Here is a 19,471-nt window from a genome sequence, read left to right as displayed (position 1 = left end):
AATGCTGAAACTTTAGGACTCGGATGGTCGTCTGATATGAAATATCCGACTGTGCAAGCTCATTTTAATTGTCAGGGTGACTTCGAAATGTTTGCAAAACATTTTGGATTTGGAGTTGTCAATATCAGCAAACAGTCGTTTTGAAATAGAAATTCCGGAATTCTTTTCCTATTCTGCCCCAATTAAGGAATTGAAAACTCGTCACGAAATCCATTTTCTCCCGTGATATAACCACTAAAAACCTTCAATATGAAATGCCAGGGTTGTAACCAAGTTACAACGTTCCGAGTCACAAGTCAATCTCACTTTTACAGTTTTGACTCGAGTCAAGTGGAGTCATTTTCAATTCACCACCGAGTCAAGTCCGAGTCCAAGTCAGCTAGTAAAAGCTCGAGTCGAGTCATTTTACGCATTTGAAGAAATGACTCGAGTCAAGTCGAGTCACCAAAAAATCGCGACTCGAGTCATTACAACCCTGTGAAATGCTAGATAGAAATGACTAGACTGGAGGTGGTATGTTCAATAAAAACTCACCAAAATCTGCGGTCGGAAGCGTTACGCGTTAATATTACATTCGCCGCCAACATATCTTTGTGAAAATGGATTTTTAGCACTCGTTCATGTCTAATCGAAGACGCGGATTTTCAAGACAATAAATACAGCTTGAAAGTTCCCTTGGAAATCATATAAGTCTATCCGATTTCTACATATGGTATGTTGTTATTTTCAAGAGACAACAAAAAGGTTGAGAACCACTGGTATGGAGCGAAACTATAGCTGTTTAAGCTTGGTGAGTGAACTCTGATTTGATATGAGCAGAACTGAACTTGAATTTTCGTGTCTTTCTTTCTAATTCGGACCTAAATTAAATTTAATACAATTCAGTTTTTGCGACTTCATCAATAATTTTATTCTATAATCTAATTTGGAAATATTACCGCTGAAAGTTTCCTAGTCCTTCAACTCTGTTGGGTAACGTATACTGAAATACAACCAGAGAGTTCAGCTGGTGCTGCATACTGCATAGAGTCGTACTAAATCAATCTTCAAAACCACTGTAGTACCACGGAAATATCCGAATGTAATAGAATATGTATTGTGCATCATTCATAAATAGTAGATACTGAAAGGATTGAATTCATCGAAGAAACCACTGTTGCGTTCGTTTGTCCCTTGTTCACCACTAGAATTTCAGTGTACAATATAATTTTTACGCACAACGACCAAAAATACACTCCTGGCCCGTGTTTTGTCACTATACCAGGAACGAAAGCGAGCCATACGCCGTCGACGCCAAGACTTTCTTTGATGCAAATCGAACCTTGGACGTAAATCATAACGTTCCACGAAACTCTACATAAATCGGATATTTAGTTTCGAGGGTGCATTTCGAATTGCACAACAGATATCATGGTGTCACATACAGCAGATATTGCCTACAGCAAGGGTCGGCAACCTTTTTTTGCTTTGCGAACCGATTTCAAAACGGAATTATTTTAGCGGACCGGTATTCAGAAATCGCAAATGCTCAACATTTAGAATTGATTGCAGCTCATACACTATTAGGTGCCCAAAATGTGACGAATAAGACGTGTACACTGTACACTCTGTACAGTGTACTGTACAAGTGTACATGTTCCGACCCGCGGACTACGAGTTACCGTCCACTGGCCTACAGTACCCATAGGCCGATGATGCACCTTCATCTGTGGCGTACAACACATTGAATTATTTGAAGAAGGCATCAGATGCTACTTTATCATTAAGTTCCGTCAGACCTCCTCCATGTCTTCGAAGCGCAATGCAGAATCTGCCTGCACAGTGCACAGTCAGTATTATATAGCAGTCACAGTCGACTCGTTACACAAGCAGACAGACAGGAGCTTTTGTTGCACTGCGATCGCTGTGAGAAACTCAAACCATGTCACTACCACTGTTCTCACGGGCCGTTTCGTGAATGGCTGGAGCCTCAAAGGCATTATTTGTCTCTCCAGAGGTTGTTTCGGCGTATTTCCCGGGATGAGATTGGTTAAATTCCGTGATTTTCGTTCCGGTCGAAGAAGTACGAGTGACGTCAGTGCTGTTTCGGTTGTTCCTGTCTTGATTATCCGTGCCCTGTTCGCTGGAAACGGTGCGCAACGATGTCTTCGAGATCATTTTGCGCAGAGACGGTCGCCCAGTCGATGAATTGTGGCGTCCCGATCGCATGGTGGTCGAAGCCCAAGACCTGGTCCTTCCCCAAACATACTTGGCTCCGATCCTGACTAGAAACCTTCTGTGCAAACGCTTCGCGGTCATTTTGAAATCCTCACTTCGAGCATTGTATATGAGGCAATTCCACAGGCTGTTGGTCATCAGCAGCAAGATGGCGACAAATTCGGCAGACACGACAACTTTGCTGTCGTAAGGCTGAAACGTGTCAACGCAGAATGGGAGTAATTTCGGCACGAAAAGCGGAACTACAAGCATTATCACAGGCGGGACGATGCAGATAGTAAACACGCCGACCATTGCAGCTAGCGTCTTCGCCAGCCTAGTCTCCATGTTGCTGGCAGTTCTGCTTCCGCTATTGGTCCTCCGTACCGTCAAGTGCCTGCGTTTGAAAGCGTGCATCAATGTAGACGCGTATGTAGCTATCGTGGAAATCCAAACAAGCACCAACGGAATTATTAAAATTATTCCATAGAACAGCGCGGCGTCACTGTTGGCTACCGCCACCATAATAGATGCTGCGATTCCGAAGCTGAACTCGGGCAGAAACAGAGGCAGGGCCGATACAAATATGGCGATCACCCAGAGTAGAAGCGACGCCCAAGTCGCGATCCTTTTCGCGTTGTGTCTGCCGTACCGCAGAGGCTGGTAAATCGCCATGAATCTATCGCAACTGGCCAGCATAAGAGTATAAATGGATACCATCAAGGAGAGGATGGTGAAGAAACCGACAAAGTTGAGATATTCCGTTGTAAAATTGCTTACTAGGCCTCCAGACGCAGGCAAACGTTTCGCTGCGCCGACACTGTTGTGTGAAGCGTTCGCAATAACTTCCCCCATGCTGAAACCTGATTTATGCAGTAGCAGTAGCGACGATATGAAAGTAGGTATCACAAATATCCCAACTATCAAATCAGCGATCGCCAGCGATATTTTGTAGACCGCTTGGCTGTTTCGAAGTTTGGGACTCGTCGTGAACACGGCGATTACGGTGATGTTCGCCAGGACGATCGCGAACGCCAGGAGACCGCATACTACGCAGGCGATGATTAGGCTTGTCTGACACCTGCAAAAGTGAAGTTTGTTGATTACAGGGACTTTCTAATCGTTCCGCGAAGGCGGGAAATAGCGTCATTACCGGAGGCAGAACATCAATAAACGACATCGCCTACGCTAAATATCTATTGATTTATTAGGTATCTATAATTAAATGACACTGCTTGAATGAAAAATGGCGTGCCATCAGTATGCAGATATCTGACCTAACCGCTAACCATATACTGCAGACGTAGGCTACTTGTACTGCTCGGTTTCAGAGATAAAACGCATATTAAATTTTTGAATCAAGACTTCATTCGTATAGGATATCCAAATCCAAGTCAATATTCGCTAAGGACAAAAGTCGCATGGGAATTACATTTTTACTAGGGCAAGTTTTTCGATTTTTCATGCAACTTTTTGCAACTCTTTTCAATTTTTCATGCAACGTTTTCCAACTGTTTTCGATTTTTTATGCAACCAACTAATACCTGGCACTATATGTAAATAGATCGCTTGATTATTTCACTGTCGTTGAATTTGAGGTCCTTTCTGATTTGACGTACATCCAGGCTAGACCGCCGAAAATTATATTTTGACTGGATCAATTTTTTCAGGCTATTGACTTTGTTGAAGTCGTCAACATTGAGTTTTGCTACAGTGCCTTGGATACGCAACGATCCGAGTATCTCATACCCTAATAATTTCAAGGAACTTGCACATAAATGCAACTTTTCTGTGTGACTTTTGTGAAAATTAAATGTAACTATTTGCTTGCCCGAATTATTACACATTCTTAAGTCCAAATCTAAATCTAGCTTCAAAACGATCGCAGTTCCATTTTTCTTCTGTCAAATGCACGCTGTTTTCTGCAGCGTCATTGGCATGTCGCAGCACGAGCAGCTTCGGTTTTCCATGCGGAAAATTAGTCTCATCAAATACAGCATAGAAAAGCCTACCTCTCAGACTGGCATGCTCAAAATACAAACAACGGGCCTTGAATACGAATGTACTTACGATGAAGAGAGGCAGTTCCAACTTGATAGTGCAAATTTATCAATCGACGCAGTGTCAAAGCCGCACCACGAAATGTCGCAGAAAGGCGTATGCGCCTGAACAACTTCGTGGTAGTATCCCAATCCACCCGAGTCAGAATGGTAGGACGCAACTTGAATGCAAGGTTTCGCCAAGGTATCAGGGCCGTAGCGAGATGGAACAAACCCGTCCAGCGCTTTTTCCCAGTCGGTACCGACTGGAAGTCCACGGGCAGACGAAAGTTCGAGGGCGCAAATCTCTCGAAACTTTGCATTGTCGCAGTAATACATAACCGAAAGATTGGAGTACTGTGAGAACCGCGAATACACCTCCGTCCGGCAGACATGATCAAGTTCGAAGCAACGCCACAACTTGAGTTTCTCTAAATAAGTCTGCAAATAGGATCCCCCGTGGCTCCATTCGATTTCAAAGTTTGCAGTGACTAGCGCACAACACCGTAACTCTTGTTTGCGACTCTTCAACAGAGATTTCCCCGATCCTTCGTACGGGCAGCTTACATCTTTCAGGGCGTTGAAGAGCTTTGCTGATATTCCGCACTCTCCTCGTACCGTGAGTCTTGCGAATCTCGGATGAGAAGTAGGAATGGTGGTGGTCGACTTTACCGATTGATTTGTTACGGCGTTTTGTCCGGTTACTGTGCTAGCTGACAGTATGAGACCAACGAGAAGGCACGCCTTACTTGCGCTTAGTAGCATTGCTAAGACGACTTGGAACAACTATATAGATAAAGTGATGTCCGTTTTCAACTGAAATGCAAAGTATTTTTTGTTGCAATTGTAATATTTAATACAATGGACAAGATTCAAAACATTAGCCTTAACGGAATATACGAAATGTATCGTGCGATATGACGTCGCCCTTCAATGCATTGCTGCTAACAATTCCATTATACATATGTAAAAAACGAAAACCCCACAGCCAAAGTACAGGCCAGGACAAGGTCGAAGACTCTTCGCTACAGTGGAATCCATGGCACAGTAATTAATCCTGCCATGAGCCCGTCGTTATCTTTACTTTAACTACAAGGGGTATACGATTCATTGAAACTTCATGAGTTCTATATCCTTATTTCACAATCCACATGTGTCATAGATACTATACACGCGACATGTATTTTCAATAACCTCTCAAGTTTGTCATACTACCAAAAATCGATATACTTCACTTCCAGGATTTGGATATTCGTGATATCCCAACTCAATCTATATTCTCATCACATCTAACGTATGAATCTTTCGGCAGTAACGAAATATCATCAGCTCAGCTGCCTTACATCTTCGAAATGATGTTACTGCGGCCAGAGATGCGGTACACATATATAGAGATTCTCTCGTTTTCAATTTCCCAAAATAAATGGCGTTTCTCAAACCAAAACTGCATATCCCCGTTGACCACAGTATTGTCTATTTTCAAAATAGCCCCGAATTTATAATTCTAACTATTATCTCCACTCCCTGAAATCCGATGACCCATATATATCTTATATAACTGTACCTATTTCGGTAGCGACAAATAAGGAGATTCATAGAATCCTACAAGCTGCTGCTTTAATTTATATGTAATATATTATATAACGATAGGTACTGAATGTTACCAGGGTGATTCTGTATGACTATAACATATTCTTTGATATAAACACATTCTTTGAACTTTATATAGATTACGTTATGTGTTATTTGATACATCATATTTTAACATTTTGCTACTAAACTTAAATCCGACCATCGCCTATCAGAATAACATGATACACACGATTACTTCTCGAAAATAAAAGTATTTAGTTTAGTTGTAATAACTGTCATAAATTTTCACCGACATTTACATTAGCGGCAGTATACAGAATGATTACGCGACGCAGCTTCGCTGAATATTAGAGCATTGAATGGATTCATTATTCAGGCGATTATACGTTGGATGATAACGCTAATATATTATGGTAACTATGGAAATTACTATTGAAGAGCCACGTTGCGAAAATGACCGTCATTAGGGCTATTTGGAAATGCTTTTCAACGATCACATTCGAACTATGCCTACTACGGGATGCATCATGGCCAATGGCCATGGATGCATGTTTATGTATTGATTAACATCGCGCGATAAACTATTCAAGTCACATTTTCGTCACGATTCCCGTATTCCAAAGAAAATAAACGCATTGCGTACGTAATTAAATTTGCCAATACACGATATCCGCTGTGGATATTATATTCCCAGAGACGTTGTATTCACTCAACATCAAAACATGTCTCCATTACTACGATAGTCGCACGTAACCGTACTGTTAATTGTTGTATCATAATCGGAGATTTTCCCACCGTAAAATATACCCCTCATTATTCCTCATCATGAATACGAAATATGTTGATTTTCTTCATCGCCTGACCGGTTCAGTATAATCACAGACACTTCAACTTAATGCACGGCAAGATCATGTCGATATCGATTGACTGAATGTCGCTACCTGACATAGAGAGAGAGAGAGAGAGAGAGAGAGAGAGAGAGAGAGAGAGAGAGAGAGAGAGGGAGAGAGAGAGAGAGGGAGAGAGAGAGAGAGAGAGGGAGAGAGAGAGAGAGAGAGAGAGATCAGATTTATTCTCATCTGCAGTTCTGCTCCATGATTTTTCTCCTCCATGCTATCCCTGAATGCCGAGCGCCAAGCGGGATAGCCGCGGATACCAGTTTTAGAGTCTTCGGTATGACCCGATTGAACCCACGCCCTACCGGTCAAGAAGCCGGATGCATCACCATTACACTATCTCGCTCGGGGACGGTCCCTGGAAAGGTTGCAGACTCAGTGATTGGAAAGTAAAGGAATTCACTACCAACCAGGTTATTATGCATTCTCTACAGCCGTCTTTCAGAGCTCACCGCATCAGCATGAGATTTCCTCCGCTGCGAAACGATTGTATCATATAACAGCTATATCTCATATGAATAAATAATGGACTGGATATTAATCTCCAGCTAATACCGAGATAGTCCCTATTTTCAATAGATAAATGTAGATTATCACCGTCTTAACAATCGCACTGCTACAGAAGCTATACTTACTTATCAGTTATAACCAGCCTGACACCGCATTTCATTTGTGTCAACAATCGAACGACCGCTGCTTATCTAATGATGGAAAATATCACTGTAATAATATAAGTAGTCGTTGCGAGTGATATATGACATCCGACTTGATCAATCAAAAAGCAAACCACATAATTTTCGAATCGATTTTGTATATGCAACGTTTTTTCGTTTTATGTCGTGTTCGAATTCTTTGAATCGAGCACTTCTCATTGCATCTTTCAGAATCAAAGAAGCACACCTCAACCGGGCTGATGAAGGAATGTTTATAAATGCAATACAGGCTATATTGAGATCCCCGGAAAGTATATAACTGACCCATATTAGCTTGTTTCCAAAGCGATTTCCAACGTCTTAGACATTATTACCCATCCTCTTCCGGACTGCAAAATTGACCACTTTGGTTTAATTACCTTGTTTACTCAGTCGCGCAATACTATGCTTGCAACATCAGGCATTACAGACATCAGCTCCACGAGGAACAACGAGGCGAATGAAGTGTCGATACCAACGTGACTTTCAGACTTTAGGATTGCAACACGGTTCTTCAAATCAGACGTGAATTTCCAATTTCAATTCAATTTCACAAAGTTATTACAATCAACTTCAGTAATCCTATATGGATATGGTGCTGATTTATTATTGATTTATAACTAGCGAACATTCTATAGTCTAATAGTATTTCTACGTCAATGTAACCAAAATAACTCACTATATCGGAGCCTCGGAGGTTACAATGTCATATAACGCTAAGTGTATGCTTAAGCCACACGTAGTGCGAAAATAATAATATTCTACAGTATACCTGTAAAACCGAGATTTAGTCTAGGGTACAATTATACCACGTCACATTATACAAGTATACAAACTACACATCCATGCTAAACGTTGCTCTGACGCTATTATAAATTCGACTGTACGACCATCTTCTTTAGTTAATACCTAAAATTCATTCAATCCCATCCTTCAAGATTTCAACGTGACTTTAATTGTATTTTCAATTAAGGCGGCATGTGTCGTCGACTAGTATTTAAATACGATACCCGAGGCGCTGATTCGGCGTAACATTCCTTAACCACAAGATAAGTTACCTTGCCGATCATTAATCACCGAAACAGAGTCAAATTATACATCTCTCGGCAGAACGTGATATAATATATTGTCTGGATAATATCAATGCTACTTCTGTAGTTATTTTACATTTAACAAGGTATAGTTGAGGAGGCCACACAACCACTTCAGTATCTATTTATTCGTCGTTAGTTTAACGCGTATTATAGCACCTGCACCAATACAGTATAGCTCAACGCCCGCAATTGTGCTAGAAGTTTATGTATAATATTAGGTATATTCACAGAATGACATGTTCTCAAGTCCAGAACGGTTTTGCAGTATGCAAGACTTACTCATTCTCAAAATCATGAGTTGTGACGAAATGATGAAAATACACATATCAAATAGACTGCTTCACACATTTATAGACTGCACACATTTACTACCACAGGCGGTAAAATAACACACTAAAGGGGAATGATATTATTATGGATCAAGTCGATGCAATCAGAGTGCATATTTTGTATTTCCTTATTGGTCTCACGCTTATCTCACGAAAACTACCTGCTTTCGATTATATGACTGGAAAGTAAACAAACTGTATACCTCTTCTTTAAGGATGATTCAAGTTCGACTGTAATACGCTGGCTCTAACGAAGCGTAAATAACATCACGCAAAAGTAACCGAGTTCATAAACTAATGCGTTCTTGACTTTCCAAATCGGAATTTCAACAGAATCACTACATATCTTAAATCCTGTCAATCACAAGTTGCATCTAACAAGCACTTGACCTCAATTTATACATCATCGCCATCCATTATGCAGGCGCGAGGCGCGGAATGGTGTTTTCTCAGTCGATTTGGTGGTTTACCGTTCCCTTTTTGTGGATATTTTCGTCATCATTAGAGGATAGTAACGTTGCCAAAACACATTGATATATTTTCCGACATCGAGCGTGTACCGAGAAAATTGTCGCTGCGCTATTAATTGACTCACGCGTTCGCGCCGTTGTGGTTTATCCTCGCATTGGTGGTATGATACTTTCGAATGTATAGCCGGTCGTTTATCGCATATCACGATTAAGTCTGTATGCGATCGCGGTGCATTATAGTGAGACAAAAACGAATGACCTATTGTGCTGAAATGGTCTCATGCGATAGCAAAAATGTATCTGTCGTCATGATAATTGTTACCACAACTCGGTCAATTGTTGTTATGTTGCTGCTAGCTGTGCGGATATTTAGGATTTTGACGTTAGAATCAAACTACAACGGCATACTTGAACTCTGACTTTATAATCCATTCTGATTCCCCGTAAAACGAGACGCGAGGTGTCGAACCATTGGCGATTCTACGAAAACTTTTTGAGTGCGCTGATGTGGCATAAGTACTGTTAGATGCTTTGGTCCGAAATGAATAATCAACCCTAATATGCCGTAAGGGTGAGTGAGTGCGTTTTTATCGTGGAATATTTAATTCATTTTCAAATAATTCCATATGAATTGCTGTTCTTCTTCTTCTGACAATGTGATAACGCATTAGTCGTACTCATTATATATCGGACCACACTTCCGCTGAACATCCTAAAACCGTCCCCACAACATTGTTATCCTCTCTTTTTCATACTTCGTGTTGATCAAATACTCCGAAGAGCAGTCCGCAGGTAAACATACTCGCGGGAGCGTCACGGGCTTACCAGGTAAGGGAAGTCGAATTTATTTTAAGCGTAATTCCCATCTTTGTTATCAAGTTGCCGAAAGAGTTTTGCTCCTTAAGGAGTTCCGTGACTGTACGGTGTACAATGTGCAAAGTGTACAGATCTAATAAATAACCCGACCTCGCATGCGTATGGAACTTGAAGATATTTTTTTGGTTTGTTGTTGACCGTGACGTACGTCGCATGGGTTTTGCTGACTGGACACTGTAGAGTTGTGAATATAGTAACTAGTTAGGAAAAGTATGGTGAAGTATACAATATTGTCCAGACAAGACATGCATGATTTCATAATTTAAGTGCTGACGAAAAGTCTTAGAAATGGGGTTAGGGAGAATTCTTTGAAATTATTTAGGTACACTGTCAGGAAATAAGTGAGTCATCGCTCTGATTTTTTTTGCACTGAATAAGGTTGGACAATTTTGTACTATAGTGACTTTAAAAATATAATACTTTTGTCTATTTGTGTTCCTAAATGATCATGGTTCTAATCTTACATTGCCTATGCTGTTAATGTTCAAAATCTACTATATATATGCAAGATACTGTTACATACATATTATTTTATATTATTTTAAAATTGTTTTGCACTGTAATCTTATAACTGCTCTAATATATATATATATTTATAATGTATTCGTTTTCATTTCGTATACACACCCTCCTATAATCTTGAATAAATCATTGTTTGTTTATTATTAGTGTATCCAAAGACTGCAATATATTTTCTATTTATTTGCTACAGTAATGCATCTCATGGTTGACCTGCTCCTTGCATTCATTTTGTGATACGATTGTTGATATACAATGTTCTTTCCAATTCTCTACTAGTTGCTGACGATTACCCCTGACGAGTGTCAGCAGAAAATATTCGAGTTCATTTCAATATGAATATACTATTCAATCCTTGCATTCTGTAGAATCAACAACCAGTATAGATTGTACAATGTACACATGCTGTGCATTATGTGAAATAATCTAAGTTGCTATAACTTATTAGTGAACTATTCATAGTATGATAGTGAAGCACTGTTAAATATATATGGTGCCCTTCATTTGTTTAATTCTATTTTTTTTAGAATTGCGCTCTTCATTTTGTACTTTGTGATGAATGATGCGAAATGGGCATCCAGCCTCGGTAACCGCGATAGCGGTTCTGCCGATATCCTGGACTATGTATATATTTTATTTATCCGATTACAAGATGAATTCTCTCTCATTCGCTGTTCTATTATTGGCTACGAAAATCAGTATATAATGTGGAAATTTTGAGTCGTCTCTCGCTTTTACGTCACTCAAAAGCTTATTACAGGCTAAAAGATACCTTGAACTTCCGCACGTGATGATTTGAAGTTACAAGACTTTTCGCATTTTGTGAAATGCGTCGCGTGCCGCGTTCAGATCAAGCTTTACTTAGATCGCAAATGTGGTGGTCAAGTTAGATTTCATTATGGCTTATTCGTGTCATATCTAATGAAATGATTTTGTTTTGCCCAGCGAGTTTCATCAGTCATGCAGAACCGATGCTCAATTCTGATATCACATATGACTCGACTTTGGCACTGAAATGCGGGCTGCGTACAATGTACATTTTTAATATAAATGTTCTCTGTAAGTGGGAATTCTAGTCTGTCATTACTTCCTCTATTCAACATTACCGCCAGCTCAGCTTGAAACATTTTGCAACACCAGCGGTTGTCAACCGACGTACGGATTGGACCGCTTAGGAATGCCGCGAAAAAAATGACGTAGAAAGGGTTGCCGTCGACATGCAATAAAATTAGGGCTATGCAAATTAGGAGTAGCATTGCGGTGGCGGATGACCAAAGCAAAAGTCATCATCAGCAATGAGGCAGTGAGTTCAAGAAGTTGAGCGTAAAATCTGAACGATGCGCAATAACTCATTCTCATTCAAAACTCAATCGATGTAGCATTCAGACATGAGTAGATTAGTGCGTGAAGCCGTCTTGTGACTTGCGTTCAAGAACTATAATGAATATGTATAACTATAAACTGGAAGATGCTAAGAAGTGGTTTTCTAGTTTGCTATGCCGGTACTTACGAAATTGTTCACTATGGTCCAAGTAAAAGAAGACGGGGCTTCAGTCATCGATGCTTGAATATGTTGTTACTTGTTTTGCACCCTTGGATGTTGGTAATATGGACTTTAATGACTTAATTCAGTATTTTACATCCATTGATGTAGGGTTACCATACGTCCTCCTTTGGGAGGATTTGTCCTCCTTTTTCCGATTTTTGAAAATGTCCTCCGAGGACGCCTAAATGTACTCCTTTTTGGAAATTCGTCTTCCTTTACACCTTTTAGAGCTAAGATAGTGGATAGATTCGAGTGAAAATGGGCTCAAATGACGCTAAATAAGAATTTTGTTTAGTCAACCAACGTGAAGTGTGAAAGAAAAACTATATTTCTGGAGTTGAGCCGGAAAGTTGACCTATTTTTTAGTCAACCAGCGGACTATGTGAAAGAAAAAGTGTATTGCGGTAGTTCAGCTGGAAAGTTTACGTTTTTTCAGTCAACCGACCATCAAGTGGGAAAAATCTACCATTTTATCAGGGTTTCTTCCGGTATTCTAAGTTTGAAAATTTTGAAAATGTGTCCTCCTTTCCCGATTCCAAAATATGGTAACCCTACTTTGATGGGAAGGTATGAAGATGCTGTACATCGCTGGAATCCAGGGTATCTTCAGCGTTTTTTTTATGAAGGACCCCTCTCAGTTTTGTGGGTGGTTGTCCGTGCCCTCAAAATTTGCGAAGCCAATGAATGGAAAGTCATCACTCCGAGCCGGACTCGATTTAGGCTATCTCCATGCCTAAAATAAGATGGATGATGACCGGACAAGGCAGTGACAGTCCCACTTACGACATCATTATCAAAGGATTATCTTTTTTCATAGTTACATGATGACGTATTGCCATTTGTAGTACCCCTTAAAACTCGTTCTCTCACCAAATACTTCGAAATTCCTGATCCAAGTCGAATGGGGATGATTTATAAGAAGACGATTAGATTTTGCGATCTCTTCTTACCACTCGAAGCAGGTATAATCTAATTTGAGTTTACAACGTGCAATGCTACAAACCTGCAATGCGGTTAGGGTGACTCACGTGACACGCATGATATGTTTCGTAGGAAAGTGCCTTTTCGTCAGTCTCATGCCTTGCCTCAAGCCGCAATTATAGATCAAAGTGAAATTTAGGCTCATTAGTGTCATAACTAAATAAAGGCGGAACATTTTCGACCATGAACAATGTACGCTGGTCGTGGCCACGCTGCAAGTTGAACGAAGGGTCACATCGATGGAATACAAGGCAGTTTGTCTCGATTAGAGAAACGAAACCAGGATCATCAGGGTTGGAATTGTAACATAACATCGTGCTCCTAGCTCATAATCCAACACATCTAAAGTAAATGAATGGGAGGCAGCCTAAACGAATAATAACATGTGGTCTGTAACGGGCTATAATTTGCGTGTTTACTCTGAATATTTTCTGATCACCGGGTTTGGGAAACGAAACATCACTCACATCAAGGGTGTAATCTTCTATATGTTATCTAAGTGGTATAACTTAATATAAATGGAATGAAGTTCGAGGGCTATATTTCATTGCATTTTGACGTAGTTGCCATCGTTGAGAGATATTTGTACTATACCGTATCTTCGTATGAATCTCATTCGCATCTACAGCCAGCACAGAACAAGTGACGATTTTTCGCTTTGGGATTTCGGTGAGTTGAAGAACTGCAAATGATGGTTAACACAATGCTTCGAGTATGTAAAATCATTACCCGTCATTAGTCCTTGCACATCCCGCCATAGAGGGGTTCGCTGTAACATGAGGGGTATATACGAGGTAGCATGAATCGCTGTTGATTGTCTTTAGTGGGAAATTTCGCAGAGATGGATGCATTGAACGGATTTGGCGCTCAAATACTGGTAGTGGCGGCCGCAATATATCTCTTCATGACTCAACTTTCGCACTACTGCAAAACGCGCCGAGGCACGAGAGGCGATGGAAACAACAAAAAAGCAGGGATGGACTTATCACAACTGTTGCTCGCAACTTTTTCAGTACAGCTTGTGGAAGTGTCATTAGATTTAGCTAGAGTTGCCTGCGCACATTACCGCACTCCTACTCGCAGTGTGGGTTTACTTCTTTATTTAATCATGGATGCCTTCACAGCCACGCTGATAATGGTCTATTGTGTGTTGTGGGTTAGACAGCGGAGCCTATACAATGATGTAGCATTACGTCATTCGACGAACAAGTATACGAGATTCGCCAGCGAATACTTGCTGGCGCTTATTATATTTCTAGGAGTAGTAATGGCCATTGCGTCCATATACTTCTAATGATGTAAAGTTTTTGCGATGATACGTGCTTGCTTAAGTACGCTATCCTGGTATTGATATGCTACCCGTGCTTTTGTCACATATCCCTACTTGTTTCTACATCCGTTATTGAAATATATCTCCAAATTTTTCTGTCAACCCCATGAAATTGTTGCGCTGCCTTCAAAAACGATGCAAATCAAATTTGCCTTAATTCCAACCCGAAGAAGCGGAGTTATTTGAGTTTTTCTATGATAATTCTTGGATTATCCACCGATCAAGGATAATCCAGGATTATCAAAGAAAAACTCAAAAAACTCCGCTTCTACGGGTTGTAATTGAGTCAAATTTGTTTTGCATTGTTTTTGAAGACGGCGCAACAATTTCATGGGATTGACAGAAAAATTTGAAAAAAAATATTTTTTGCATTTTTGGGTAAATTCAAAATTTCCAAACTGTACGAAATCCGCAATCACCGGTTGGAATGAATTCAAATTTGGTGTGCGTCGTTTTTTAAGGCAATCTAACGATTTTATCACGTAGCCAGCAAGATTCGGGAAAAAAGGTAATTTTTACAGCCCTTGTGTTGGGGTTGAAGAGTACGGTTCGATTGGGTATTAGGACGGGGGTTAGCCAACTAGGTTACGCCGGCGGGTTGATTAGAGCAGTGGTATCGCAACGCTCTAATGCAGAGGTTCATAAACGTTTTTGATTACGGACCCTTCCAGTTTTATGGGCGGTTGTCCGTACCCCTAAAATTTCAGAAACCACCGACTGGAAGGTCATAACATGAAGCTCAAGTCTATTTAGGCTTGTCCATGCGAAGATAAAATAATTAATGACTAGATGCGGTAGTCACAGTTCGACTCACGAAGATATTATCAAAGGATAATAAATCAGTGTTTGTATAGGTAATTTACGCCACATTGTTCATTCATGGACCCCTTAAAGCTAATTTGCAGGCCTTTAAAGGGTCCTTGAACCCCAGTTTAAGAACACACGCTCTAATGCCTCGCCTCGATGTTGGATTAGAGTTGTCCCGACCTGTCAAGAAGGTCATATGTGGCGATGTGGTTCCTTTTCCTAATTGGTTCCTTTTTCAATTAGAACAGGGTAGAGTTAACATGTGTTGAGATTGCGATATCCGTCTATAATGATTCTCGAGGAAACCGCCGCGACAGCTCAGGCATTTTGAATTGGTACTTCCTGCGAGATGCTTATTGCTTATACAGAGCGCAGTGCACACATTTGCAGAGGCGTAGCCAGGAGATCTGGGGGGAGAGATAGAGAATCACAGTGTTAGATGATGGTCCGGTAACCTCGAGCCCTGAGTATAGCATTTTATATATGTTGCAGCCTTATTTTGATTAGGCCAAGGGTGGCCAATCTGAGGACGTACAGCCGCTTACAGCCGTAAAACTATAATCATGCGGCCGTCTACACATACTTAAATTAGCATGTATTGGCGGCCGTCAATATACAATTTGAATTACCGAATTGGTTGCCAAAATTTTCTTCACGCTCAGCGCGATTCGGGATGACTTGTATATTCGTTTTTAATATGCAATCTAAGCCCTACCGTACAAATGTGAATCACATAGAGGAAAATGATGCGCCTCACGAAAAAATAAACAATTTGGAATCGTGTGCGTCTCACGAATGAAGGTTTTCCTGGCACGTATGGTATATATATACCGACACTCCTGATGGGAGATCAAGAAATAACAATATGCAACAAAGTGAATAATGAAAACAGGGAGATGAATCATCATTAATTATGTGCCAAAAATTTACGAAGACATCCTCTCCATCAGCTCTACCGGTTAATCTGATCAGGTGGGCTGATAATCGAAAAATATTTGACAGTAATATGTGAAACCACCAATCGACGAAATTCATTCCAGATGTTGAAAAATTTTCGCGCGTACCGCACAAATACAATCTGAATCCCAGTAATTTTTCTTGGCATTTCTACTTGCGATTTTGGTGCATATATGCTAAGCCTGTGTGGACGTCTGCATCTACAACCAGCAGCTTTTATACGCAAGGTATATCTCAAGAATTCAGTGATGGCACAGCATACCACAAGGGCTCTCAGTCGCGCGGAGTTTCTGATAGCCAATTTATCACGAGTACGTCATTCTAACACTGATTGTGGACTTGGTGATGCTTAGTTTACAGCAGTCAACTTCAATCTGTTTAACTCTCTGGCGTCGCAATAGCAGGTGCCGAAATTATTATTCATATATTGATTAAATTAAATAGTTGATGTCGAACATTACTATGATACCCGCCGGCGTTTACTACAGACGGCCTTTCGGAACCGACAATGTGAAACTGATGTCACATTGGCTGGCACAACTTGTCGTAGTTTTCGCCGGATTTAACCACCAATCTCAACGCACTGCAATCTACTAACGGCTTGCGGAAGTTAGAATCTACAAGTAATGCCAAGTCATTATGAATAATTCATTTCCCGTCAAATTTATTAATAGACAAGCAATGTGGACCATCGAAGTGCCAAATTTACCTTTAATACATCGAATCACAATTAGACATTACAAAAATAAACCTGAGTGCTGAAATTGCAGTGTTTGGATGGAAGGATACAATTAGGGTTGCATATAAAACAAAATTCAACTTAAAACAAATACGTTTAAAACAGGACCCTTGTCTAAAGCATGTTTCTTATTGTTTCTTATTGCCAGGACGTCACGTATCTTTGATTGTGACGTCACAGTGGATTGACATTGACAACTGAAAATGTTGGGCAAAAGAAGCTCCTTTGACGAAGACGACTTCCGACCTCTGTATTAAACGGACCAGGACTACATCGTTTTGCAGCGTTTCTACGGTCGGCGGTCATCATCATCAGAACATCAACCTCTGTACCAATGATATATATGCGTGCTATAACTGTTGAACCGACGAATTTCGAGGGCAGACTTGGACAACTAGAAAATTTTCCACTTTTCCAAATTAGATTAAAATTAGAATTAGAGCTACACAGTTTTTTTTCCAAATTTGATTAGAATTAGAATTACTGAATTCGCAAAAACTTGGAAACGGAATGAAATTGTGAATGAGAAATAAATACAGCAAAAATGAAGTTCAGTTCATATCAAATCCCAGTGCAGTCCCATAAATATGAGAACGGTTAACGTCTGTACACCAAGCTTGGCTGGTTTTGTACCATACCAGGAATCACCAACACGCGGGCCACATAAGGTCGGCTATCTGATTTGTGATTTTGGAACAAGAACGCGAAGTAAAGAATTTCGAAATGCTGAAATTGATTTCAGTTTCCAATTATTATAGCTGTTTCAAAATTAGCTATTCGTCTGTGCCCAACAACACTATTCCTCACTAACTGAAACGGTTTCGGCGATGGCAACAGCACTCCATCGATGGAGATATGAGCAAGGAGCATATTGCCTTGCTGTGCAATGGCCCAGACACTGCCAAGACCGAGACGCTGAGAAAATGGCGTAGGAATTTCCCACAAGATCAATCTTTAGAATGAAATAGTCTTTCAGCTAGCCTGGCTAGCCCCAACATCGATTCATTAGTCGCTGATAAGCGTGATCAGGTATCGTGTGCAGATCATAGTTCAAAATAAAATGAAGTTTATGATTATAATATTTCTTGTTGTATTTGTACTTCTTTATTAAAATTACTTCTTTTGTGGTAACCATGCATATCTCCCATGTAAGTGAGCACGGCGTTGTACTAAGACTAACGTAAAAGTTTTAAAAACGTGATCGAAATAGATGTTTTACGAAGACTACAAGCTACTATGCCAGCATGGCTATTATATTCGTCACAATACCTACAATGAAATTAACGGTGTAAGTAATGCGATTGCGGCTTGGCACTGGATTTCCCTGCTCGAAAGGGATATTCTTGTTAACTCGCTGCAAAATGACAAAGAGGCATTTTGAAGAAAACAATAAATTAGATTATAACTAAAATTAGAGCATAAAAACATTTCACAAATCAGATTAGAATTAGAGTTAGAGCTTAGAAACATTACACAAAATAGATTAGAATTACATTACTGGCCATTCGCTCTAATTTAGTGAAATCAGACAACTAGAATTATCTAGTTGTCCAAGTCTGTTCGAGGCTTCCGACCATTCCACATCGTGTACACGTCGACTATACAGGGTGAAAACCGTCCGTACGCTCACACTGCATGTTTTTTTCGAAAGTATTTGCACAATCATGGCATATTTATACAACGTTTGAAAAAAAAACATTTTTGCTTTTTTTTTTAAACATGAACGAAGTGTTCTAAAACACTATTAGTTTAAAATGCAACGCTAGATACAATGCTACCATAAGCACACAATCTATTCATGAATTTTAGAATTACTTTTGTGATACATAAAACACAAAAATAACCTAGAAAATAACATGCTTGCTGTAGTAAAGTTACACAAATATATCTATTCAAATTCACGAAATGACCGTTCGACCATATACGCTATTCATCAGACATAATTTAAGTGAAATTGGTCAAACGTTTGATACACTTCAGTTTAGTTTAACAATAATTTTATCATTCCAAAACACCACAAGACTGCGATACAATGAAACGATAGGAAGTTGTCGAAACGACTTGGAGTTATAGTCTTTGAAATCAGACACACACCCGGGCCTATTATAGATCATGTAAATAAGAGGCATGAACATGAACACTGAATGGAAAGAAATAAGGGATAACATAAAACGACTAGTCATAAAAACGAATAACGCCTGTGTCGATAGGCGAGGTTAATATGTCGGATTAAAGTCCGGTAATCTTGAGGGCTGACTTATTCAGCAGAAAAGGCTTGTATTCCGATTCGAATGTGGTGAGACGAAACTGGTAAAGTCGACAAATAGTAATTGATCAATTTGGTATCAAATCCTATTTGAAATTTTTGTCTTGGTGCTTTTTGTAACTGCAAGTAAGTCAACTGAGA

General features: G+C 40.0%; 1 protein-coding gene across 1 annotated transcript; it reads right to left on the bottom strand.

Annotated features, from left to right (window-relative positions):
- Positions 1-1,061: 1,061 nt before the first annotated feature.
- LOC145444424 (uncharacterized) lies at positions 1,062-6,794 on the bottom strand. Its single transcript, XM_080322410.1, has 3 exons — positions 6,770-6,794; positions 4,267-5,051; positions 1,062-3,277 (listed from the first exon to the last, which is right to left on the bottom strand). The coding sequence occupies exons 2-3, from the start codon at positions 4,998-5,000 to the stop codon at positions 1,915-1,917; spliced, it is 2,097 nt and encodes a 698-aa protein (XP_080178536.1). The 5' UTR covers positions 5,001-5,051; positions 6,770-6,794; the 3' UTR covers positions 1,062-1,914.
- Between the last annotated feature and the right edge of the window lie 12,677 nt (positions 6,795-19,471).

The sequence above is a fragment of the Botryllus schlosseri genome, chromosome 8, assembly GCF_051294905.1.
Source record: "Botryllus schlosseri isolate E-star chromosome 8, Bs_hap1, whole genome shotgun sequence".
NCBI lineage: Eukaryota > Metazoa > Chordata > Ascidiacea > Stolidobranchia > Styelidae > Botryllus > Botryllus schlosseri.
The sequence above is the reverse complement of the archived record's forward strand: the minus strand, read 5'-3'. Positions and strand labels throughout refer to the sequence as shown.